The sequence below is a fragment of the Lissotriton helveticus genome, chromosome 8, assembly GCF_964261635.1.
Source record: "Lissotriton helveticus chromosome 8, aLisHel1.1, whole genome shotgun sequence".
In the NCBI taxonomy this organism is placed as follows: domain Eukaryota; kingdom Metazoa; phylum Chordata; class Amphibia; order Caudata; family Salamandridae; genus Lissotriton; species Lissotriton helveticus.
This window is the reverse complement of record NC_136069.1, coordinates 1,586,422,475-1,586,450,245: the sequence shown is the minus strand read 5'-3', so window position 1 is coordinate 1,586,450,245 and position 27,771 is coordinate 1,586,422,475. Positions and strand designations below refer to the sequence as shown.

Below are 27,771 nucleotides of genomic sequence, written 5' to 3'. Positions count from 1 at the left end.
CAGGGACTGAAAATGAGGCAAAACCGCTCCGCAGTTGTTCTTCCCGTGCCCACGTTTCCAGGAAGAGGCATATATCATTGTTGTCTATGTAAGAGCCCCACTCAGGACAGGCCATTTTGTTACATAGACCTGCCAGATTCCAGGAAAGTATTTTCAGTGAGTTAACATCAGTAGTATTTCTTGGGATTGGCAAGCTGGATTCTATGCCAATAGTTAGAGTTCCCAAAGTATGGAAATTAACTGGGTCATTAATCTGGTTGTCAGAGGTTTTTAGGCCAGGTGGAGCGCCCGCCACTATCCCTGGGTAGTTGTTCTTCACACTATCAGCTTCCTACGTTCTGCCCTCGTTAATGCGTCTATCTATCCCTACCAAAGGAGTTGGGTTATGTAGTGTGGCGTCAGTCCCACCAAGGCGACCTACAACTCCATATTTGTAGTGTAGTCAGTCTACCTGGTCCAGGCAGCTGAACCTGTTGTGAGAGTAGTGGATGGGAAGATGCATGTCATAGGGATTGATCCTAGACCCTCTGGTCTGCCCCCTAGAACCCACCCTTGTCCAACCCTCTTCTAACCCTAATTCAGATTGAATAGCATCAGGTGGATAGAAGAAGGACAATTTGAAGGTCTGTATTACAGTATCTGCCTCACTACCCGGCCAGTTACAGATGTGCGAGACTGTCCCGGGGTTCCTGAAATTAACCAGGATGCAATCACCGCTAATGTTTTTCCTGGTGTATCCCACCCAAGAAACCCTTCTAACCATTAAAATTTCCCTGGAAATATGACAGGGAAGGGGTCTGTATTTATTCAACCAGTTTGCCACTTTATTTTTAAGAGAGGTAAACGATTCTGCTTCTGGATTGCTAAGCTCGGGAACACCAGTTAGGACCACTACGAGTGGGGCTGCCTCTGGGGGTAGATTAACTGTCTTCCTCATTCTCAATCTATTATCCTCCTGGATTTTTCGCTCAACATTCTCGTTAGGCTTAATAGCCGTCCTGGGAGGGCTAGCACGGAAGGTAGTATGGGAACTCGATGATACCGGGGGGGGGGGGCAATTGCGGGGGCAGGGAGATTTGCTGTAAAAGGGATATTGGCTGGTGATGCACCTCCCCCATTCGCGTGAGACTTCCCCTGCATGGTTTCCGGTGGTTTCAGATGGACCACCATATCCCCCGTCACTTTTTCTATTTTTTCCAGCCTGAGATCAATTCGATCAAGTCTAGCAATCAGGGGGTCAAGCAAGGATTTCAAAATACTACCTAAGCTAGGGGTCAGGTGATCGCCCCGGGTCTGTGTTATATCCCCAAAGTTAAATGTGGTAGGCTTCACTACAGGGGGGATTGGGGAAGGAGAATTAAAAGTACCACTGACTATTGGGACAGCCTCCCTACTTTTTGTAGGACCCTTGGGATCATTATGAGAGGGGCCTTTGTCTAGCTTCGCCTTTTTCCCACCCCCCATCTGTGCTGCACGTTTCCTTTTCGGAGCAGCCCCCTCCCGACTTCCCCTAAGCTGGGAGATGTTAAGCTCAGGCCTACTATCAGATGTCACAGTATTGCCGACAGAAGGCGCTCGGATGGCTTCAGGGATAACCGGAAGAGAATCTCTATACATTCCAGGGCTACTCCTGGGCTCTAGCAAGACATTTGATCTTGAGTGGTCATTGCTGTCTAAAAGAACGGCAGATGGACCCACACATCTTTCGGGAGTTTTAGCATTTGCTATATAGCCCAATGAGGATCTTTTAGCGTTATCAATTCCCTGAGAGAGTCGTCGTACTAAAATAGTTATTTCATTTGATAAAAGAGAATTTGCTCTAATCAGGAAATTGTCCATAGTACCTGCCACCATTGTGCTCGATGCTAGGGCTTTGCTTCTAGTCTCTCGACCCGTCATAGTCCTGGGTCTGGGGTTATGCTGCGTCCGGCGTTTGTTAGGAGCCTTGGGGTGAGTACCTCAGTCACTCAGGAACCAAGAGGGATGGCTCGGTCCGGTCTTGCATGGTCTATAACGGGCTAGAACGGGCCCGCCCTTGGCCCGGGCTTCGCCCGCGCGCGTCGCGAATGTGGGCGTAGCTAAATAGGAAGAGGCGGGGGCGGGAAGAGGCCCCAGCTGCGGCAGATGACGAGCAACAAAGACTGCTGTTCCTCGCAGTCCCGCGCCCTGAAGATTTTAGCCGGAATTCAGCCCCAAAGTCGGCGAAAGTTCCAAGTAGTCAAAAGGTAGTTCCAGGGCAGGCAGAGTCACAACAACACCCAAGGCTACGACTGCGAGCGGTACTGTATCAGGAGAAATCAACTGCAGAGATTCCAATGGCAGAGCGGGGGGAGATGGGAACCAAATTGGTGGAGGGTGATAGAGAGACCCTTGAAAAAGATATCACCCCGGACGAGCTATCAGCGGCCTTACAAGATCTAGCGGCATGGAAGGCGGCGGGCCCCGATGGCATACCTTTGGAGCTATATAAAAAGTTATCAGAGGAAACAACCCCACTCCTCCTTGACTTATTTAATGGGATTATAAATACAGGCGAAATCCCGGAATCATGGAAGAGCACCAATATAGTGGTGTTTCATAAAAAGGGGAAGCCCAAAGAAAATCCAGGCTCATATAGGCCCATATCTCTGATAAATACTGATAACAAACTATATGCCAAGATTTTGGCAATCCGGTTGGGGAGGATCATTGGGACTCTGGTTTCCCCCTGGCAGCATGGCTTCATCCTGGGTAGGGGTACCACGGACCATATTAGACGGGCAATTACGCTGTTCAACATCCATGCTGCTGGGGAGGGGGGGGTTGCAATGATCCTCCTCGACGCGGAGAAAGCATTCAACCGCGTCAGGTGGGATTTTCTGTGGGGAGTGCTTGAGGAAAGGGGGTTTGGACCAAGATTACGGAAGGCTATTCAGGCAATGTTTTCTAGTCCTGTTGCCAAGATCCAAATAATGGGTGAAAGCTCTGAGAAGATCTATATCACACGTGGGACGAGGCAGGGATGCCCGTGTTCACCCATCCTATTTGCACTTTATATAGATCCCTTAATACATCAGATAATGGATTACCCTGTAATTAAACCTGTAGTTACTAAGGGATTCGAAACAAAAATTATGGCATATGCCGATGATTTGGCGGTCATCTCTACAGAACCCGATGTAGCTTTGCGGGAAGTGGTTAATATTACAAAGCTTTTTGGGAGACTGTCAGGATATCGTTTAAATGAGGGAAAGACCCAGGTGCTCTGCTCTAAGAATATAGCCAAATTAGATTCTAGGTTTGTCGACTCGGTGGTGTATCTAGGGGTAACGATTAATGCTCAGCCGGAGCATATAATCAGAGATAACTTTACCCCTCTAATGATATCAATGGAGGCAGATTTAAAAAGAATGGATACACTGCATCTCTCAATAATAGGGCGAGCCAACGTCATTAAAATGACTATGATCCCAAAGATGTTATATAAATTTCGGGCTATCCCCTTTTTGATAGAGGAAAAATTATCAAAGCAATGGAAGCCATATTTATGAATTTCCTGTGGCAATATGGAAAGGTCAGAAGATCCTTAAAATGTATGTCCCTGCCACAGGAAAGAGGAGGTTTAGGGTTGCCGAATCTCAAGTATTATCATTGGTCCTGTCTTCTGACGCAGATGGCAATTCTATTTGATCCTATGGTAAACTAATCAAACATTCTCAATAGGCAGGATGTTATCCCCTCTATTTTCGAGTTGATATTAGGTAGGGAGGCAAATGGTGTATTATTAAGGAGAAGAGAGAGACGGTACTATACAAAAGCGAGGTATAAAACAATGGAAAGTATTTGGGGGGTCTGGGTGGCAGTGCAGACATTCCTGGGAATTTCCAGATTCAATCCCAATACTCCCCTCTGGAATTCTGGCCTATTTCCTAACTTGTGCAACGATGGTAGCTGGAAACACTGGGAGCGACAGGGTATTTTGACACTGGGGCAGATCATGGTCAGGGACGAGATTAGATCCCTAGAAGATCTTAAACAGAGGTATTCCCTCCGTGGCAACCAAGACTATAAGTACGCCCAAGTGGTTAATATAATTAAATCAAAGAGATCCCGTATTACCCTAGGTAAAAGGTGCAGCATTTTGGATTACTTGAAGGGGGAGGGCGAAGAATCAAAGGAATATATAGGATGTTCATGGAGGAAACTCAGGACGATATGGTAAAAACTGAGGCAGCATGGGCTGCTAAACTGGGAGATCCGGACATGGACCTCGATAGAGCACTCTCGATGGATAAAATATTCTTACGCTCCTCTAATTTGAAAGCGCAACATTTTAAAACCCTGTCTAATTTATATTACACCCCCTCTAAGTTATATGATTGGGGTAAAAGGCTAGATAACAGATGTCCCAGGTATTCAAATGGTCCGGCTGATCTCGTACACATGTTCTATCAGTGTTAAAAACTTGAATTGATCAAAAAGGAGATCGAGGCATTTTGGGAGGGGCTGCTAGATGTTAAAATAAATCTATCACCAACATTGATGATTGCAGGATGCGAAAGTAAACTCGATCTCAATGCTGAGACTGAAGCTCTGGTATTCATCTCTACAGCTGTACTCCGTATTCTAATCTCAGCTGCTTGGAAAGATACGGAGGCTCCAACATTCCAAATGTGGTTGTCCAGACTCTTAGGTATGCATAATGTAGAGGTGGCTTTGTACGAGCTTAAGGGTAAAAAAACAAGAGATATTGGCCTAAAGGTTTGGGCTCCCGTGGCCGCCTGGAGGGCTACTAGGCTGTAGAAGCTGGATTGTGGGGCTTAAACTGCGTTAGTGTGTATGATAATGTATATAATGGTTGTTTTTTGTTTTTTTCTTTCTTCTCCTCTTTTGTCACATCTATCTCTGAAATGCAAAATATCAAGTTTTACCCTGACGGCTGCTTGGTTTTAAGACCCCTTGCTAATTAATTAATCAATTAGATTTTAACCAATTAGATTTTAATGCTTCTCTCTAGTTTTTATATCTTCTGTATATTGCTGGATAAAATGTATTTAAAATGTATTTATAACTCTCTGTATAATGAACTCATTGCTTTTATACTGTGTCTTGTAAATTCTCAATTAAAAAAAAAAAAAAAAAAAAAGGAACACAGGTGCCCGGGCTCCCCTGAACCTGAATTCAGAAGCTGTCAATACTCCACAGATAGAAGTGTACCCACCAACAACAGTGGAATGAACCATTACTCGGATATGAGAAGGGCAACAAATAGTAGTCCAGAATAGAGTAGAATAGACATACAGACACGGAAGGGAGTGGGAAGGGTGGTGTACAGGGGAGTTTAAACATTGTGCTACCAAGGAGGCATTATTCAAGAATGTGCATTATATAGGCCGAGGGAATTGGATAAAACTAGAATCAGTTGTTTAATGATCCTCCAATGGAGATTGGAAATGTATTTTTTCTGTGCAAATGTGTCAGTATATGTCTTAAAGATATGCCCTCGGCACCTGTTTCAAATGCTAATGAAGATACTCTCTTTTCTGGCAGTTTACATTTTCTTTGCATGCCACTGACACTTTGCAGTGTTGTTGTGTTTTTTTTTTTTACATTTCAGTGGAGCCTATTGGCTTTTGTATTCTCTAGTTTTCTGAATCAAAATGGTATGGGCTTTGCATAGGTGCTTTTGTAAGCGCTGTCCTCTGAAGGTCAACAGATCAACTCTGTACATGAGCGGCAGAATTATTATTTATAGTCTGCAGCAGTTCAAGTTTGCAAGTACTTCTTTTTAGGCAGGAACCTTTTACAATAAGCTGTTTTATTTTGTTGGCTTTGTTGATGGAACCATGTTGTGCATTTCTATCAGTGCTTTTCCACAAGTATCTAAACTTAACTAAACTTAAGTGAATATGCTTTCCCTTCCTTTAGGGGCAACACATTATAGCTGCTTCCTATGGAAACGCAGCACATCTTTGGAACATAAACCATAGTCTTCCCAAAGTAAGTGTCCTTCATTTTGTTTTTGTTGAAGTAAGTCAGGAGGTAGATATTGTTCTTGCAGGTTGTTGATATGCAACTCGGATTCCTGAGAGCAAACCTGTACTCTTTAAATATGACAACGATCATTTATATATTTATTTTTTACTTGAGCATGCTGACATAGAAGCAGTACATGGTACGAACTCTATTGTTGGAAGCATCGCCCAGAGTATTTGACTGAAGCTTTTGTAAATTTGTGAGAAATGATCAGCGAAACCAAACAACAATAGTACAATCTTAAGATGGACATGTAGCGTATTGGATGTGTTGTGTTTCTTTAATTGTGCTTTCGAGACTGTTGTTTCCTGGAAGGTAAAATGAGGCAACAACCACTGACAGCCACCGTCTAAGAGGACCATCCGCAAAAAAATTAGGAACGTTCTGCAAATTCACCAGAGGTAGACAAACAAACTAAAATTCACCTCTGTAGGATTTTGTCTGCTTTTAGCACAAACTCACAGCTTTTGTAGCATTCTCAAATAATTTCTAGAGCACTTCTAAAACTGTGACTGTTGTAGTTTTCCATGATGGCTCCACACATACTTTCTACCAGTTGTAAGTTTAAGGGTACCGAAAATTGACCCACATGTGTATTTTCACAGGTAACGTTGTACCTCCACTGGTAACGTTTCATAATGGAGGAACAGAACCCCTTGTCCTATATCTCCAATAAATATTATATTGTTGCCTCTCCACGCCCAATCTGGAAACTCATACTCCTGCCTTTGACGGGTGTAAACGTGTGACTGTTTGCAGGGCAGCAAACTATCTGCAAAGGGTATGTGAATTACCACGAACCTGTGAGTTGTGGTTGTTCACCTACTTTTCACATACAGCAAATAGGTTTAGTTTGGTACGTAAAAATCGTAGATCGGGCCAGCTTAGTCCATCTTACTGAAAAGTTGATTGTGAAAAGTAATGCATAGAAAGAAAATTTACTATTAAGAGGTAAATAGACATTTTCAATTTACTTATTCAAAACAAATACTGCATATGTGAGAGACAGAAGCCAAATTTCTTTTTAAGAGTCAGTTTCAGTTTCATTAACTTTTATTCGATTATCAAGTAAATAATCATAAAAAGTACATAATAAAAATTTTTAGACACATGATTAAGAAACACAATATATAAAAAAACATTTTTAAATAGAGAAATAAATTTTAAGATACAGTTCCGATCCAGAATTAACTAGAAATGCTGCGACGTGTTATCAAGACTGCTTTAAGAAAGGTCGCTATGTATTTAGCTTCATGCATTGATTTTAAGGATTGCAAATAAAGATATGCTGCATGTGTTTGTCTGTGACCACTGGTTCGGAGAATCGGAATAATCCACTTTTTCCTTGATATTTTATAATATTTACAAAAAAGGACAACGTGGATCGTAGATTGAGGAGAAATTCCGTCACAGGGACAGTTCAGCAAGTTGGGCGACCAATTATTCGTTTCAGGGAATGTAACTAATCGGAAGAAAATGTTAAAGCGAAGTCTTGTTAATAGAAACCTTTCGTGATTGGATAAAAAATACGTCAAATAAAGCTGCATGGATTTTCCAGTTTGTTGGGCGCCAATTTTTTCATTTGATGGTTTAATGATCTCTGTCTGATTCCGTAAATCCCTTAGGTGGTCCAGACACATTAATTTTAACTGCTTCCTTGAGATGTCTTCCATTGAGGGTGGTTCTTCAAAGTAGGATTCACGATTCAAGTCTTTAAAGAAATTAGAAACATAGGTTAACCAGGGGATTTTCCGCCAATTTGCCAGGGTTAAACAGTCAGCAATGAGGGAGCGAGTTAGATGACATTCAGGTTTGCACCATATTCGATGCCACAACAGAATGGGCTGGCATCGGATGGTGTCAATAATATATTCCATACCAAGCTCCCGATGTGAGGCTAATGTCGGAGAACTTTGGGGGAGGGCTAGGATATACTTTACGAAGGCGTTTTCAGTGACCTGTAAGTGGTCGATACGTCCATAACCCCAGATTCCAGCACCATAGGTGGCCACGCTATGGCATTTCGCATAGTATATTGTCAGGAGTTCAAATGGGGCTGGTTTCCCCAGTTTCCTCGAGAAAGATGTTAATGCTAAAGTTGCACGACGAAAGTGGAGATTCCTGGCCTCGATTGCCTTCCGCCAATTCAGAGCATCGTCCACTAGGATACCTAGGTATGGATAGACCCGGGTTTTTTCCAGTTTGGTGTTGTCAACCATTATTGGTTTTGTGGTTTTAGTCCTAGGGCCGAGATGCATTACGAAGGTTTTCTTGATGTTTATTTTGAGACCGAGTGAGTCCATAAAAGCTGTGTACTTGTTGGTTTGGATCTGAAGTTGGTTTAGTGTCCGTGCTAGAATCACTGAGTCATCAGCATACAACAGCGTAGGTATTGGGCGATGACTTATCTGGGGGAGGTCCTGACTCCCATCCAGCATAGCATGTTCAAGTCCATTAGTGTAAAGATTGAACAGGAAGGGAGCCAGGACACAGCCCTGTCTTACTCCCTTCGTTATCTGGAATGGACGCGACAATTCGCCACTGATACCATAACGAACTCGACCTTCGGCATTTGAATAAAGTTCTCGTAGGAATGTTGTTATCGGGGGATCCACACCCAGGTCAGTTAGTATTTGCCAGAGTTTCGCGTGCTGGACGCAGTCAAATGCCGCACTTAGGTCGACATAGACGAGGTAGATGTTGCCTCCTTTGGCGTGTACATATTTACCAGCCAATAGAACAAGGTTCAGAGCCTGCTCCACAGTCCCAAGCCCCTTCTGGAAACCATATTGCAGGTCGGTTATGATGTTATTCTCCCGGGCCCAGGATTGTAAGCGGTCCAGGAGTACTCGACCTGCAATTTTGCCCATTGAGTCCAGAAGGGAGATTGGTCTATAACAAGCAGGGTCGTTGCGGTCTCCTTTTTTAAAAATGGGCAGGAGGATGGAGGTAGACCATGAGTGGAATAGGCCGATCTTGGTTACTGCTGACATGACCCGGGTGATTATCTGCGCCCAAAAGTCTACATCATGGAGGAACAAGTCCATTGGAACGCCGTCAGGGCCAGGGGCCTTGCCAGGTTTGGAAGCCCTAATTGCCTTTATAATTTCATTAAGATGAAAACATATCTTAATTGGGTAGATGTTATTGCTTGTAGGCTGGACCTCGTGAGTTGTGTTTTCTGTTACGGGACCAGGGGCTGTTCCAAAAGTTTGGGCGAAGTGGGAAACCCAGTTTTCCTCCGGTATAGCCACATCAAGATGATCGATATCTGTTTTGTTGGCCAGGAAGGGCGATCTTATGGTTTGCCAGAATAAGGTGCTATCTTTTCTTTGAGCACTGTCGTGTAGGCGCATCTAGAGGTCTTTTTTAATTTGTTTTTTGCGATCTTGCCTTACTGTGTTGTATATCTTCCTCAGATAGGAAATTTCTTGAGGATCCCTGGTAGGTTTATGCAAGGCGTCTTTAAGTGATGAGAGGGCCTTTCGACATGCGGTGTCAAACCATCTCGTGGTGGGATGCTTAGTCTTGTTTTTTATGATAACGAATAACTCGCCCCTTATTGTTTCCTGGATGCTTTGGAAACTGCTGACAATCGTCTGCGGTGATGCCTCCGGAGACGTGCATTTGGATAGCCACTGTCCTGATTTTTCAAGAACCCTTTGTGTCACCTCTTCAGGATCTATCTTGGTCCATTTTACTGTATACCCGTTCAGATTATTCATAGAAAGTGTTTGTTGATTGAGGGAGCTCAGTTTTATGGGATGGACTCTTTCCCGTTTGATGTTAATTTGTATACTAAGCGGGTAATGATCACTTATTGGGTTTGACCCAGTTACGAAATTCGCTAGTTGCCCTTTAAGTGAATTAGAGGCTATTATGTAATCTATGGTTGTGCAGCAGCCTCGCCCATGGAATGTGGGCTGGAAATCCTGCTGCGGATTAACCAGTTCGTTCGCGTGGGCCATATCAAAAGAGAATAAAATTTCATTGAGTTTATTACCGCAGAGCGAGTGGGCGAAGTGAGGTATGGGGTTCCCAAGTTCATTTTGGAGGCCGCAGTTTCCGTTTTTATAGTTTGAACACAGAGGAAGGTTAAAGTCGCCACCCCAGATAGTGTAATTTGAGGTTTTAGTGTTGTCATTTTGAAACACTGCTAGGGCTGTGGCGATCTCCTCTAAGTTTGACCAGCAGTCCGAGGTACCTAAATTGTTGTAGTAGTTTATGAGAATGTAGTTGTTATTGTCTTTGGATGATGACATCTGAGAGATTTGGAAAATTTGAAATGTTGATGACTCCTTTAATAATTTCATTTTGAGGGGGAGGGTGTTGGCTACGTACGTCATGAGCCCCCCTTTAGATCTGCCCATATTTCCCTGTACTGCTGTGGTGAAGAAAGTTTTGTAACCCGCGAGGTGGAGTGGGATTGTGCACCAAGTTTCTTGCAGGCATAAGATCTGATGTCCTCTGGCCATGTCTAGCCATGGCCCTAGTGTTATTTTTGATAATAAGCCTGCGATGTTCCAGTAAGCAATAGAGATGCTCAGGTTTGTGGAGTCTGCAGGGACAGGAGGCGATTTTAGCAGAGTATTTGCAGGAAAGATGACTTGAGAATGGTGGAATTCAACCTGCGGGGAGTTAACAGGAGGATTAGGAGCTAAAATATGCTGGTGGTGCAAACCAGTGTTGATTCCTTCTGAAGCTAAGGAGGTAATCTGGGTAACCTTGTTAGAAGTGTTTGTAGGAACAACTAGTGTTTCCGGAGATAGGTCGTCGATAGTAACAGTATTGGAAAAGCTAAGGGAACCGGTTGATAATTCTTGGCATACATTCCTAAGATTGCAAGGAACTGGCTCCAAAGAAGCTCGCTGCTGAGTGAGGTTCATTTGCGATAAGATGGAAGTGTTTGTGTTCCTAGGTTCGATCCTGGGTGGTCAATCGACCATCTCCAGGCAGTCAAAGCGGTTTTGCGTTGGGAGGCCCTGCCAGCCTTCATAGGATTGTATGGGCCTATCTTGCCAGTATTGCCTTGGCCAGTCTCTCGGGGGATTTCTGCCTCTCTGATCGTAAGTGTACTCCTGCTGATTCCAAGGCTCTCTTGGGGTCTGGCGCCAGGGTTCCCTAGGGGTCTGGTGCCAATTCCAGGGTGGGGTATATCGATGTTGTCGCACAGGAGGGTAAAAGAAAGAAAGGTGACGAGCGTCAATTCCCCCCTTTTTTTCCAGCGCAGGCCAAGCACAAATATGATCCACTACGGAGGGGTCTCTGCAGGTTACTATTACGCAGTCTCCGCGGGTCGTTTTTGTTGTTTTGCCAACCCATACTACCCTGCGGACTGTGGATATCCCTCCCGAGTGGTGGGGTTCTAAAGGCCTGTTGATACTTAACCACTGCATGACCTTGTTTTTAAGGGACCATGCGGTTTCAGGTGTATCATCGGTTAGCTCTGGTACACCGGTGAGTACTAGCATATATGGAGTGGCTTCTGGGGGCAAGTGGACTGAACGTCTGGTAGCTGATGTTTTATTGGGGTTATTTTTGGGCGAAGGCTGGGGGACGGCTGATTTTGGTGACAGAGGTACTGACTTTTTTGGTGAGTGGGGTTTGCTGGGTTTGCTGATCACCGGTCCTGGTGTATCTTGGGTTACCAGGCCTGTGTTAGATGTTTGCCGATCTAATACCACAGTGGATTTACTCTGCTGCGGTTGGGGCTCTAAAGTTTGTGAGGTTTGATTTATGACACTTTGCGTTTGATTTTTAGGGGGTAGAATAGTCAAATTTGGTCGTTTTATTGCTATAGATGGTTGTGGATGAGAATGGTTTTTGATGGACTGGGGGGCTTTTCGCTGGCCCTTTATTTCTATGGATGTGTTGGTGTCAAGAAGTGTTGCCGACACTATGGTCATCTGGGCTTCCAGATTTCTAATACTGAGTTGAATGGGTTTTAAGTACTGGTACAGCAAATCTTTTACAGTGGTCAGGACTTGCGAAGTCACGTTACATGTTCTACAGAGGTTAGCAGTCGCCTCGTTCAGAGTTGTTTGATGGAAAGTGTTGACTGCCGGAAGGAGTGATATATTTTGTTGGAGGGGATATACTGCTTGGTTTAAGTGATCTGTGGCATGAGCGGGGATCGGAGCCATTTCTGCTACACTATCAATAGGTTTTGTGCTGCCTTGTTTTGAGATGGCTCCTTCCCTTTCTCCTTGTGAGAGCAAGATGGAATTGCACTGGGATCCTGCCTGAGTTAGGGTTTGGCAGACCGCTAAGTCAGGGGTTGCCTCAAGATTGTCCGAAGTTAGTGAAAGGTCAGACTCTGTCTGAGTAACAGAAAGGTCTACTGTAGATGGTACTGTGATGTTTTCAGAGACTGACATAGTCACGGGTAAAGAGCAGTTTTGGGAAATAAGGTGGATCGGGGATGCGGCAGTTGCTATGGTGCCTAAAGATGAACGCTTCGCGTTCATAAGATCCAGTGACACTCTTTTTTCGAGTAGGGAGATACTCTGGTTTATTACCTCATGAGTACGAGTGATGAACAGATCAATGGGGCCGGTTATTTGTGCTACCTCCTGAGCGTTTTTGGACTTGGTCTTTGTAGTGCTCCTTGTCTTCGGCGGCATATTTGTAATCTGCTAGGAATGGATGCTGGGGTGAAAAAAGGGGTGGCCCGGTCCGGTCTCTACCGGGCACTAACGGGCAACAACGGGCCCGCCCTTGGCCCGGGCTTAGCCCCGGGCGCTCCCGCGCGCTCCCGCGCAGCGATGTGCGCCGCTTCTTATAGGCGTCAGTAAAAGGGCGGGGCGGTCAGGGAGAGCGGGCCAGGTGACTTGGCCTCGGGGTAGCCGGGACTCCTGGGAGAGCGAGTCCCGGTCCCAGCGCTCGCAGCCCTGTCACTCACACACTCACCCAGCAGGGGCCAACAATTGGATGGGCAGCCTCGGCGAAGCGGGACCCGCAGGGAGCGGGTTCCGCAAGCTGCTGGTAAGTCCTTCCCTTCGACGGTGGCAAATCCTTCCTTTCACAACAGGGCAGAAGTCAGTGTGGCGTCCTGGTTTGCTAAACAGGCGGAATCCTTTTCAGCTGTTCTGCTGGGCGGGGCGGTCAGGGAGAGCGGGCCAGGTGACTTGGCCTCGGGGTAGCCGGGACTCCTGGGAGAGCGAGTCCCGGTCCCAGCGCTCGCAGCCCTGTCACTCACACACTCACCCAGCAGGGGCCAACAATTGGATGGGCAGCCTCGGCGAAGCGGGACCCGCAGGGAGCGGGTTCCGCAAGCTGCTGGTAAGTCCTTCCCTTCGACGGTGGCAAATCCTTCCTTTCACAACAGGGCAGAAGTCAGTGTGGAGTCATTTTATGTATGAAGGCAATTTGCCATCGCAAATGCCGAAATTCGCAGAATTTCTGCGTTTGCGATCGCAAAACAGCAGTGTCACATGTATGACACAAAAGTACCCCTTGCAAAATAAGGAATCGTAAATTTTTCTATTCCCTATTTTGCGATTGCATTTAAGGAATCGCAATTTACGATTCCTTAAATGCAATGTAAGAAGCACAGAAAAACTGCAATTTGGTGGTAATTTGCAATTTCCTTGAAAAATGCACTTTTATGCTTTTTTCAAAGTGCCATGTGACCCACATACATGCCCTTAGGGCATGTATGTGCACCACATCTGCACCCATGCTCATTTCAGGGGTGTAACTGTGTCTTTTTGGCATCCTGGCACCCTTGAAATTGCGTTCACAATTTGCGATTCTCTAATTAGGAATCGTAAATTGAGAATGTGTTTCCATTCATTCCTATGGGCCTCTTGGCCCATAGGAATGAATGGGGAGTATTCCTTAATTGCGATTCGCAGTTTGCGAATCGCAATTAAGGAATATGTAGGAGTCGCAAAATTATTTGCAAATCCTACATACATAGGGTTTTGCGATTCTCAAATAGCGATTCGCAAAAAATCGCTATTTCAGAATCGCAAATGGTACTATTCATACATATGACCCTTAGTAATGAAGACTGATTTAATGACAAGTTGCAGCATATCTCAGCTAGTCATTTGCTGCCATATGTTGAACTCTACACCCGGTAGCAATATTTGTCTTAAAGCTGTGCTCTCCTGTAATGAGTATCACACACATATATTGAAGACTTGGAACCTCATTACAAACTGACCATATTCATCGCAAAATAAAATAATATTTCCCAGCCGTCAAATAAAGTCCTCTGGCAGCAAACGGTATACAGCCAGTAGTAATTAAATTCAGTTGCAACCTGTAAACAGTCACACAGAAGAATGCCACCACTGAAGGGGATCAGCTATAAGCATAGTTATAAAAGGGCTAAAATGCATATTTTTCTGACCCCTTTCTAAAGTGGAAACGCAGTGCTGTGCAAGGGAAAGCCACATCTTGACAATGGTGATACTGGAATTAGATTGGTGGAAGCTGGACACCTAGAATGTGGGGTACTGGCCCTGATTACAGAGCAATGCGAACCCAGCTTACCTGAGATGGAACATGAGGCACAAGCAGTCTCTTCTACAGGGCCATTTCTCCCAACCTTTGTTGTGTCCTCTCTGCAGATCCACCCGAATGAGCGACACAGCAGGAGCAAGGAAAAAGGTCAATTCAAGATATTTGTTTAAACTGATACCCTGTGCATGCACATCTAAAGCTTTTACAGTGTATATGATTACTACCGGCTGTCACAGAGTCATCAGAGCTCGTGGCTCTGATGATGTCAGGTGTTGTGGGCACTCTGCACATATACATATACATCTATGTCAAAGGTTGTGTCAGCCGCCGCAACGTCTAGACCATCAAGGTCTAGCCAAACATTTTGATGCCAAAGACCTTCTTATATGGGGTCCGCCCACCCAGAGGTCTTCTGGGGAGATTATTTAGTGCACATGGGCTGGCCAGTCCCTGCCAGTACCTAATGCTCTAGCTGTCAAAGATTGCTTTAAGTCACGGTTCATCCGCTCCCCAACTGAATTGCCCTAAGGCCTGTATGGAGACGAAAACTGCACCAGCCCCCCCATAGACTTCATCGCATCCTTGTACGCCTTGGAGGCGAACGCTGGACCTTGGTCAGAATGGAAGGTGCCACAGGCAAAAATCCCTACAAAGACGCGAAAATCTCTGACATTTCGAGCGTCAGCACTGCATTGTTGCCATACCCGAAGGAATCTAGTGCACGAATCAACCACAACTAAAATGTATTTATATGCAGTATCTGAAGAAAATGTACCGCAGTGATCAAGATAAACACAACCAAAAGGCCTATTTGAAATGCATAGCTGTGTTGGTGGTGGACGTATCACCGTAGAAGGCTTACTTTGCTGACAGATGTCACAAGAAAGTACATAATGAAATGTTTATTTATATAAACCACGCCACCAATAACGTTGCTGCAAGATAGAAACTGTCGCAGACACGCCGGCATGGACCGAAGCCAAGCCTTCGTGTGCGGCTTTGATCAAAGAATATCTGTGGTTCACGTTGGAAATCAGCTGATCTCCAACGCCAGGTATTCTTGCAAAGTTAACTTGTTTGGGAGTTAACTGATAAGAATACTTTGAAGGGTAACCCTGTGGGTAATTAGTGCCTTTGGTTGTGGCAGCTATCGCTGCCAAAATCTCATTATCAATCTTAGTCATGGACCTTGTACCGGCCGCTACGGAACATGTGGCTACTGCAGATGTGGCTGCTTCATCAGCCAAAGAATTACCGAAAGCGTGTGCTCCCACACGTTGATGGCCAAGAGTATGCATGACATTTATGAGGGGCAGACATTGTGTAAGATCTGCCACTCAAACCCAAAGCATTTTATGCTTAATCGCACTGCCTTTAGAATCTTGAAAATCATTTTGAGACCAAAAGAATAAGTTGTCATTGAAAGACTGAACACAGTAATAAGAATCACACACAATGAAAGTAGTTGCATTTGGATCTGCAAACTTGAGACCAAGAACAAGAGCTCGCAGCTCAGCCAATTGGGCAGTGCAGTCTCCTAGCGCCTGTGTATGCACTATGTTAGGCTTGAATTCTCCGTTCACCATTGTACCAGCCACAATAGCACAAGCTGCTGAATAAGCGTTTTTAGAACCCATGGCTGGTTGTGCCGAGCCAATGGTGTAGATAATACAAGTATACTCCTCCAAAGGGAGCAAAGACAGAGGAGGTGGAATTGTTCATACTGCAAGAACTCCTGTGTCTGAAGAGAGGGGTCAAAGATAAATGTGACATCAGGAGACGTCAAAGAAGTAGCCCATTGTTCTAATGGGGATGTAATGCTTTAGAGATTGGTACCCTCGCCTTTGTCACTGCTTCTAAGGCTGGGTAAAGAGTAGCCACAAAAATGTGTTTCCCCTGCGCCAGTGCGCGTTCCTTCCGGACTGCCATCTGCACAGCTGTTAAAAAAATTTCAAAAGTGGAAAATCGCATTTCGTCTGAAGTGTACAAATGTGATTTGTATGCAATAGGAACTGTGTGGCCTTCATTGTACGGTAAGTAAGTGAAACCCACTGCGCCTGGCACGATTCGTATCACCAGGTTTGTGTGGTTGTCACATGTCAACAAGTACTTGAATTTAAGTAGATCAGCCTGCAAAGATTGCAGAATAGAAGAATGTTCCGCAACCCAGCTGGATTTAGAAAATGTTGGTTGTATCAAAGCATAAAGAGGCTTGATACGCTGGGCATAATCAGGAATGTAAGTCCACCCGAAATTCAAAAATCCCAGCAAAGACTGAAGTTTTTTCAGAGTAGTTGGAGAGCGCAGACTTGCACATTTCTCAAAAAAATGGGGTGCCAAGCCCCTACCTTCATTATTGAGCTCATAGCCCAAAAAGAGCACCGCATAGCAAGCGTTGTGAGATTTAGCAAAATAAAATTTGTACCCCTAGTCCGCAAACATGAGAATGATACATCTACACGGCATAGATGCGGTCAAAGTTTGACGTCCGTCACATAAATATCGTCAACGTACTAGTATGCATCAGGGTTAATGCTGTCTAATAAAGAGACGGCGAAAACCCCGGGGCTATACTTATACCTCATAGGTAAACGTCAATATTTTTTCTGTTTTCCACCGGCCGTGAATGCGGTGCATTGACTGCATTCAGGGGACAGGTTATGGTTGTAGAAGCCATTGGAAATGTCAAGTGTCGTTTTATATTTTTTACGAACAAGACTGTCTAACCTTTAGCGTCCTGCCGGATGGGATATTGGGGTTGAGCTTGTGACATAGACCGCAATGGAATCTCATGTGGCGGAGAATCTTTATCCCAGCCTACTTGATTACGGTACACTGCCAGAGCCCACTCAGCTGCAAAAGCCTCTGCATGCTCCTTGGGGACATAACGCGAAAAACTCAGAAGTATCACATCCTCCCCCCGTGATGCGGCCAGAACAAATGGTGGGGGCCAATCCGCCTCCACCAACAAAATGTCATAAGAAGAGGACGGATTCTCCCAAAAAATCCCTGTGATATCACGCTCAATGTCACCTTCAATTTGAAGAACTATATTGTACAGTCTATCAGGGGGGGCAACTCGGGTGTCAGCTGTCTCTACTGTAATATAAGTTTCTGTTGCTGTCGCCTCCAGACAAGGACGCAATGCCTCCCGCACTATCGTAACTTCTGCTGCGCTGTCGAGCAGAGTCACCACCCGAGTCCAATCCAGTAGTCATGATCTCACCGTCTGAGGCATATCTCGCTGTTGAAGCGGCAACTTTTTCTTTTGAAAGGGAGGTCGAAAACAAGGTTGATCATCTTGTTTTCCTTTACCGTCAAACTGACGAGACTGATCACGTCCCTGTGCCGCAGGTTGACTCTTGCCACAATCCTGGAGATCCCCACCACCGACTTGAGAGCCAGATGCATCCTGTGAAGAACGAGGAGAACATTGATCAGGGACTTGAAATCTATAAGGAGTCTTAATTTTCGCACGGTTGCGCAAGTCATATGTATACTCAGAAGAGTCAGGTGTCGGTGAACTTGCACACGAACATTGCTTATGTTGTTGCTGCCCCTGTTTTTTTATTTTTCCAGTTCCTTTTAGGAAAGACTGGACACCCGTCTTTATCAGACTGAGCTTTTTGTTGTGTTTGAGATTGAGTTTGCGTTTGAGTAAAAGGTTTAACTCCCAAACTATTGCGGCCTATGGTTTTATAAGCCCTTGCAATAATCTTTGGTAATTTGTGTGGTTTGTCTGCATCAGGCACCGCCTCCAAGCGGTTTGCCTCTAGAAAGCTTACTGCATCGCCCTTGAAATTGGCAAGGATCATATCAGCAACCACGTCGAACAGCCCCACCAGTTGCATTCCTAGCTCAAAAGCTGCTTCTGCACTTTGTTCCTCTTGAACACGTTTAATCACGGAGGGGAGTACAGTCATTGAGGGAGTGCCGAAACACTTCAAATACACGGCTGCAAACACCCTACCCCAGGTGTTACAATCAGCCACCTTAGGAAGTAAATCTTTAAGCAAACAGGACTGGTATTTGGAAAGACAGCCTCAAATTGTCATCATTTTTCAGCAAGCCAATAAGGTAAATCATCCTTATTTCGCGGGCGCTTGCCCATTACTGAATTAACCATGACTGGACTGATGTTTACACCACCAGGTCCAGCAAGTTGCACAGCAACGCCAGATTTTCCCACCTGGAAGTTGAGCGTCATGAACTGTATAACAGTTCTTTGCACGCGTATTAAAGAATTATGTAACACGCGGAGTTCTGCAAGCGTCGCTGTTGTCAGCCGACGCGGGTGAGGGGTATACCCAGCCAAAAAGGGCCAGCCATAAAGGGCCTAAACGGACTGGCGTTATTGAGTGAGGAAGGGCGCCATTAAACTAAATTAGGTGTTGCTAAGCTGTAAGCGGAATTCCAGAGCCCGAGAGGGCTGATAAGCATTAGAAAGGGCTGTGGCAGTGTATTCATGAAACAGATTATCTTCTCCATCCACCGCTGGAAATGTGACCCAAGAATAAAACACTTCGAAGCGGTATGCTGCATCCACGTCTACTACAAAAATCAGTGCAACTCCAGCAACAGGAACCCCAAGCTGAGTCAAATAAGCGATGAGAGCTGCGCGACTGTGAGGCGGAATATTAACTGCCATCACGGAAAACAGAGAATAACAACTTATAGCGCGGCAGCGCAATAATGGGTTAAGAAGAAAGAGAAAAACCTTTGTAAACCTTCAAGCTTGAAAGAACCTATAAAAACATCACTATAGGAGGTTACACCGTCACAGCTGTCTCCGGAGACAAGCACAAGCACTACTCGAGCGTCTCATAGATAAGAACCAGACCAAACAGTGGTGGCACCATGTTGCTCATATACAGAACTATGCGAAGGAAACCAGGACCTCGGTAGTTAGTAGTGTACCAACCTATCCCCTCGGTGCTCAAAATCCTAAAAACCGACTAGCAATAGTGTCTCATTCGTTCTCCGACTAACAGCGAAGCTACCAATGATTAGACAACCCAGAACACAACACTCCAGACTCTCTCAGGAATCGCAGGAACATGACAACTCTTTCGCTCGCTTGCTCATACTTGTCCACAATAAGAGTATTCAGAGTCACGGTATAGTTTAAAATGTTTATTTTAACTAACGCGCTCTATGGTACAGTACATGTGCCATTATTAGCAGCAAAATGCATACAAATAATATTGTCAGCATTGTCACAATTCCATAGAATACAAACGGGGATATCATTTTATAAAGACAGTGGAAAAGGGCTACAGTGCCTAACCACCCTCCCCATGCTAAGATAGAGTTTATTATAAAAAAAGAAGACCTCTGGGCTTTGTCAGCAGACCCCATACCTCAAGGCCTAGATGAAAGGTTTACATCTCAGGACAAGCACAGCTCTTTTGTGGAAAGGTTTCTTTCCAAGTTCCTGCACAAAATGCTTAGCTTGCAATATTAAAGCATACAATTTTCAGTAGTGCAGCTGTGTGTCATGTTATGTCTAGGTGCGAGGGACTGACCAGCATAAAATAACTAGGGGCATTGTTGATCAACCTTGTACATCGTGTGCAGACTAAACCTCATAGCGCGGTACATGTGGCAATTGGCCCTAGTGGACAGACTAATAAACATGCATTCTTTAGATACACCTGTAAAAATAATTCACTGTTTTCAAAGGACAGACATGAATTTCTCTTGCCTAGTCAGAAAATATCATGAATTCAAGTTTTCACAAATTCAAACATTTGTCTTTAAGAAGGTGCCCCGGGAGGAAGGGTAAGGTAAGTGTAACATTGTGTTGAGGTGAAGGTAAGTGGAAAAAGGATAGTATTAGTATTAGTATTAAACCATTTTATAGCGCGCTCCGTTACTGGGGAGTATCCTGGCGCGAAAGAGGGAAAAGCAGACAGCAGAACACAGAAAAAAAAAACACATTAGATTGTACTCTTGAAAAGGTGAGTTTTCAGGTGTTTTTTGAATGCAGCCACTGTAGGCATGGAACGCAGATGGAAAGGGAGAGCGTTCCAGGCCCGGGCCACAATCACAGAAATCGACTGGCCACCAAGTCTAGCACGTTTGAAGCGTGGAAGGGACAATTTAAACAGAGTGGAAGATCTCAGGGTACGTGCAGGGACATAATTAGTAAATCTCTTTCTCAGATACAGGGGGCCTTGATCATGAGTTGCACGAAACGCAAGCACCAGAGATTTAAACAAAATACGCTGTACCACAGGAAGCCAGTGGAGCGTGCGCATCTCCGCGCGAACGCTCTTCCATCTAGGGATGTTAAATAATAGACGGACAGCCGCATTCTGAATAATTTGCAGGCGCCGCACCAGATAAGCTGGAATGCCACTAAACAGTGCATTCGCATAATCCAACCTAGCCAATATGAGCGCCCGAGCAACCGACTCCCTAGCATCCCTAGGGAGCAAGGGGAAGAATTTGCGGAGCATTCTCAGAGTGGCAAAGCAGGTGCCTGTAAGCTTTTTAATATGGTACTCGAACCTAAGGTCCTCTGTGAACCAGATGCCAAGATTTTTGGCAGGTCTCCCCATCTCTTTCGGGCCAGGAATGTTAGAAGGCCACAATGATCTCCTAAACGAGGGGGGAAAAGAGCCATAAAAAAGCACCTCCGATTTGTCCTCGTTGCATTTCAGCTGGGCCTGCGTTAACCAGCGAAATACAGAGGACAAACACAGGTGGACTGTAGATGTATCCAAATCGGCATCAGGCCAAGTGAACAGCAGTTGGGTATCATCTGCATACCCTATGATCTTAGCCCCAAACTGTTCCGCAAGATAAACCAGGGGGGTGATGTAAACATTGAACAGTAAGGGGCTAAGAGTTGACCCCTGCGGGACCCCTGTGAGCAGAGGTTTGGGCTCAGAGGCGTGGGGAGGCATCCAGACCTGCTGGGTCCTATCAGATAGAAAAGAGGACAGCCAGTCTAGAACAACCCCCCCAATGCCTAAGGCAGACAGCCGGCCGAGAAGGAGCTCATGTGGGACGGTATCGAACGCGGCAGAGAGGTCCAATAAAATTAGGACCGCTCTGCCACCTCCGTCTAAACAGTCCCGAATTGCCTCGGTCATCTCCAACAGGGCTGTCTCGGTGCTGTAAGCAGCCCTGAAGCCCGATTGGGCGGGGTGGAGGGCGTTGGAGGTTTCAACAAAACTCTCCAATTGTTGAAATACTACCTTCTCACAAATTTTCGTAAGTGCCGGTAGAAGGGATATAGGACGATAATTCCCAGGAGCCGCCGCATCCAGTCCTGGTTTCTTCAAGAGTGGCAGAAGTTTGGCCTGTTTCCAGACAGAAGGAACCTCGCCCGCAACCAGGGAGAGGTTCACTATCTGCGTGATCTCAGCGCAGACTATATCCGCCACTTCCAAAAGCACCCGGGCTGGACACGGATCGGCTGGAGAGCCGGATTTTAGGGACTGGAGAAGGGGGAGAACAGCACCCTCCGCAATCAGCGCAAAGTTCATAAGTTGCTGTCCAGAGCATGGGCAGAAAGAGGGACACAGGCCAGCTGCAGAGCTGTCGTTGGGGAGAGCCGCTAAAAGGCCCTGCTGAATCCTTGCTATTTTAGTAGAAAAAAAGGTGGACAGCTCTTCGCACCATTGCGCCGAGGGCAGAAGGGAAACAGCCTCAGCGACAGGTGACACAAAGCTTTTAACAACAGCAAAGATCTCCCTGCTGTTGTTATCTGCCTTGGCAATTCGCCCTGCATAGTAGTTCCCCTTAGCTACCTTGATGGCTGCATAATAATCTTTTTGAGCAAACCGTAGGGCGGATTTAGCCTCAGAGCTATATGCACGTCTCCACGCTCGTTCAAGTTTTTTGCACCCCAGTTTCATTTTCCTCAATTCAGGGGAGAACCAGGGTTGAGAAGGAGAGCGTCTGGCTCTGGTCAGCGTGGTTTGCTTAGTGGAGACAGCAGCCGCCTGCCGTACCCACTCGTTAAACTCACCGACCGCATCGTCCAAAATCATCTTAGATTTTGGGCGAGTTTTAGACAGAGCCTGTCTAAACACAGGCAGGTTAATTTTTTGGGAATGACATATAGAAGGTGGAGGACTAGGCTCCTCCATCTCCCACATAAACCTGACCAGATCATGGTCGGACCATGTTGTTTTTTCAATGACCACGGACTGAATGGGGAAATTGGAGCACACCAGGTCGAACAGATGACCACCCGTATGCGTCGGAGCGGTCACCCATTGTTTAAGCTGAGCGAGCTCGAGAATTTGACCAAGCCTGCGGGCATCAGGCGAGTCAGGAACATCCATATGAATATTTAGGTCGCCGACCAAAAGAAACCTAGGAAACCCTAAGGCCCGCGGCAGTAAACAATATAAACATCAAAATCAAGTCGAGATTGCCAGTCCGGCCTATAGCATGGCCAATCTGTTCAGAACACCATATTACATTGGCACATAGGAATTCGAATAAATATTTCTCAGCAACCCGTTCATCAGAACACTGATGTCATTACGGATTAGCCTCCTTATACGAACAGGGGAGACATGCTTTTATAGACTCATTGTGAGAGCGGACCATGTGTTTGGTCAATCACGATTTTCCCACTGACGGGTGACGTTTCTCATCGATAACGTAGATCCCGGGTAGCAGCCTTCAGCTGCTGCCGGTCGGAGCGTACCGTGTGTATGTTTCCAGCTTCCCTTTATTAGGCGGCTGCCTCAGTGCTCCGTCTTGAACTGCTGCAAATGGATGTAAGCCACTTCCTCTTTTTTTGAAGGTATGTTCAACCCTCCGACACCTCGGGGGAGTTGTCTATTTGTTATTCATGTCCATATTCAGTTGGTGAGTGGATCTTAAACTACCGGTTGTCTTTCCTGATTTTTAGCAACTTGGGAATCTTGAAAGTCTCGATCCCATGTTCAACAACCTTGAATAATCACAAGTGGGTGATCTTTCACTATTCCTTGGTGACATTTACGTAGTTGCTTGTTCTTTCAGCCACAATTCATGTGCACGCTAGATCTTATTATTTTATTTATTATTTTTCCCATATGCTGAGTAGTGGATTCTAAACCACCGGTTGTCTCTCTTGGTTATTTTTAGCAATTTGGGAATCTTGAAAGTACCGATCCCATGTTTAGAAGCCTTGAGTAATTATAAGTAATTGATCTGTCACTATTTCTTGGGGCCATTTACGCATTTTCCTGTACTTTCAGCCGCAAATAATCAGCGCGTTAGATCTTATTTAATTATTTTTTCCCACATGTATTTTCAGATACCACTAAAGGTCCCCTTTTGCAGTTGGAGCCTCCGGGGCCATTCTACTTACCACCGTCTTCCCTTGGTGGCTGTGGGGTAATTTAGCCTTTTGTACCATTTGACCTATAATTCATTTCACTTTGTATCACATGTTTAGCTAATAGTGGCCCCTTTATCGTAGGTGCCCCACCCTTTGTCCTGTTGAAGACCCTAATGTAAGAACCACAAGGATCTACATTTACCCCCCAGGGTCGAAACGTCAACAGCTACTTACCCTCTTCACCATCATGGACAACAGTATTAAGATTTCTATGTGCCCATGTAATATGGTGTTCTAAACAGATTGCCCATGCTTAAGGCTGGATTGGCACTCTCACTTGATTTTGATGTTTCTATTGTTTACTGCCCTCCCTCCTTTTTCCACTTACCTTCACCGCAACACAATGTTACACTTACCTTACCCTTCCTCCCGGGGCACTTCTTGAAGACAAATGTTAGAATTTGTGAAATCTTGTATTTATGATATTTTCTGACTAGGCAAGAGATATCCGTGAATAAATGTGTTTATTTTTCACTTTTAAAATTGTGAATTATTTTTACAGGTGTATTTAAAGAATGCATGTTTATTAGTCTGTCCACTAGGGCCAATTGTCACATGTACCGCATCCTACCCAGGTCCTAGTGATTTAGCACAGCAGAGAACGCGAAAAGCAGACAGCTCTCATGTGAAAAAGGGCACAAATGAAGTCTTGCAAAATAAAGGCATGTGGTGTTGTGTGCAAAAGCAGCCTAATGGCAGCAAAGCTCATGCTAACTTAGCAATGTCAACAATGTACCCACCATCCATACTACAAGGTCACATATTTACAGACTGTTCCACCCCAGGCTTCCTGCATAGGCAACCTAGAGGATTGTTAGAGCCCCCAGCTGTTAGATAAAGCGCCTGAGGTACATTAAAAAGTGACACTTGTGTGTCACCTAGGAGTGTGGTGAGGAAGTCCTGAAGAATGGCAGGCCAGGACTGGATTAAGGTAAGCACTGGTTTGTAATTCGTATTTGTAAAGTGCGAAGATATCATCCCTCAAGAGTTTCAAGGTGCTTGGGGCCGTCAGGGAGATTAAGTGAGCTATTGCCCAGAGTCACATGATGCTGAGCTGAGCTGCTGCCAGAGATCAAACCGCAGTCACTGCGCTCCGGAGTAAGCTGCTCTGGCCACTGCTCCACACCGCTCCCACACCTAAGACAGCACGGTTACAAAGGATGGAACTTGTGCACTAGCCCATGTGCCAGTGGAAAGTGCCCGGCTGTCTGACTCTCAATCAAGATAAGGTTAGAAAATGCCAGCCAGCCAGGCTTCTCTAATGTTTTAATTACTAATATTACATTATAATAGTAATTAGAAACTGTGTGTGTCTTTGATGCAGGAAAGTGGGTGGGTTCCACTCCATAGCCCAGCTGCCTCTGTCTAAAAGGGCAGATGTCGCCGGTCCAAACGTGGAGCTCACAACTGAACCTCACAGTAGGCCGGAATATACCACCAGATTGAAGGCAGTTCATCAGTACCTTGTTGACAAAATAAACACATGCACAAACTGAGCATGAAAGAGTCAAAGTATTATTTCCTCAAGGGTCAAGGTGTGCGTTGGTGGTGCATACACTGCTGTATGTGGAAGTATGGTGTGCTGGAAATCCAGTTAGCACCTACATACAATGGCAATTACTTTGTGTCTCATCAGCAGCGGTAATTTCACTGTTATCACGCTCTAGATAACAAAATTGGATCCTTACACATTAAAACGGACTTATGTCCTCCATAAATTTCTTTTCACATTCCTATCACAAGTATTTTGTCCATGGGTTCCAGACTTAGAGGTGGAGCTTGATGAGTTATCCCACAGAACTGCTGCATATTTCGTAACACATGACAGTAAATGTATGTGCAAATTTACTGTAGCAGCATTTTCAGCCAGTAACATATAAACCATGACCATCTTGGTCCACCATCCACTACCGCACCTTGATTCACACGTGCAGTTGATTCTGCAAACGAAGTTTATAGTATAATGTTATCAATAAATATGTGTAATGAATTGGCTATATCCTTGTTTTGTTATCCATCATATCTTCACCAACCCATTTTTTCCCAACCACGCTGCTGCAAGTGTTGGGAAATACCTTACTGATGCTGTGTACAACACACCTTTGAAAAAAGCTGCCAGACTTCAGTAAATAAAAATAATAATCCAAAGAGTCTTAAACTTGAGAGTGAAGATAGTTATAAGGCGCTGCTCTGCTTCCTGTCTTGTCAAGACCTCTCCTTTGTACAAATAGACATGTCATAGCAATGTTTTTATCTGCTCTAGGAAAGCTCCCTCTGTTGAGACTTTAATACATGTCAGATTGTGTTACTGTGTAGGTCTCTCTCACGGGACACGAGAGGAAAGTCACAGCGGCAAAGTTCATGTCGATTCTCCATCGAGCCGTGACGTGTAGTTGGGACAGGACGGTGAAGGTATGGGACCTGACCAAAGGCGATTGTAAGTAGTTTTACCTTTCTGCATTAGTTGCCTTTAAAGTTTTATTTTAGATCACAATTTTTTATCTGGTAAAATGTATATGTGTTTAAAACATGAGATGACAAAAGTAAATGTGTACCTAGCCTAAGGTTTTTTTTAAACGGATGCTGATGTATTGTGTTACTAAATGTACTGTCTAATGTAAGAAATACATCTTGTTAGATGTCAGGCATTGAACATGTCAAAGGCTGCTCAAGAACATGGTGGTCATCAATCACTGAGGAAGGCCTGAAAACACATCTCTGGTGTACATTAGACAGCGTTATCCAGTATTATAGGTGTCTTTCATAGATTCACATGCCTGAATCATTCCCCGTCGTCGAGATGGGAGTCCCCGGTACATAAATAAGTAATGTCCCATAGACATATAGAGAATAGTAGGCTATAAGGCCTCACTTTTGTAAGATATCTAGGTCCTTTTGTAAAAAGAACCAAACTCTAGAAAAGAGCGAATCAGCTGTCAGCTCCCTCTAGAACCTTCCTGGCAGGACCCTCAGTCCCTCAGATTTTCTACCGCACGTTGTGCTAAGGGAGTCTCCAATGAGCTCTGCTCAGGTTTGTTGCTTTACAGCTTTTTCTACAGTTTTTAGGATATTGTTTCCTGTTTTCTCCTCAAGGAAAGCTATTTACTATGGCTGATGCTCCAAAGAAGGGTCTCTTCAGAGCTTGTAGCTCTTGTGGAAAAAAGAGGTTACACATTGATGACCAATATAAGGACTGCCTGTACTGTCTATACCCAGATCATGTGGCTAAGGACTGCAAGGTATGTCGAACCTTTTCTACTAAGTCTCTAAAAGACCGAGAGGGACGCCTTTTGATCTGGCTCCAAAGCCTTAAGGATAGAGACAATCTGGATTCCTCTGAGGGAAGTGAGGGTTCTTCAATATCCTTAAAATTATCTCTCAAAAGACCTAGGGTAGCTTCTCCTGGCCCCTCGGATACTTCTCAAAAGAAGGCAGCTAAAAATAAAAAATCTTCAGAGGTCAAGGCAAAAACAGCTTCAGAAAAGGAGGTTCACACCTTTAATAAGCCTGCACCGTCTACGACGACGGCATCGTCGACGACATCATCAGTGATGAAGAAAGCAGTATCTCCTGCTTATGTATCTACGTCGACGACGACAGTCTCGACGACGACGGTGTTGTCGTCATTATCATCATCGACGACGACAACCCCATCGTCGACGGCGGGTAAGGCTGTGTTCGAGGCATGTGGGCTGCTAAATTCATATCTATTGCATAGATCGCCGCCTAGTGTTGGGTCCGGATGATTGCACATTGTTGTCCTGGAAGAGTCTTCGAAGTATCACGAGATAGGTGGCTCCTCCCCTGGACTACAGTGCGCATGGGCATCGACTCCATCCCCAGATTGTTTTTTTCCGCCATTGGGTTCGGATGTGATTTCGACGTCTCCTTGTCGGAATCGAAAAAACGTACTTCTTAAGGCCAAAAGGCCT

At 45.1% G+C, this 27,771-nt stretch overlaps 1 protein-coding gene across 2 annotated transcripts in view; it reads left to right on the top strand.

The window, feature by feature from the left end:
* Nucleotides 1–27,771, top strand: part of ATG16L2 (autophagy related 16 like 2) — a 586,089-nt gene that overhangs the window by 407,476 nt on the left and 150,842 nt on the right. For both annotated transcript variants that reach the window (XM_078658598.1, XM_078658597.1), the window contains exons 12-13: nt 5,908–5,979; nt 26,156–26,276. In XM_078658598.1, coding sequence (XP_078514724.1) covers nt 5,908–5,979; nt 26,156–26,276 — 193 coding nt within the window. The remainder of the gene's footprint in view (nt 1–5,907; nt 5,980–26,155; nt 26,277–27,771) is intronic.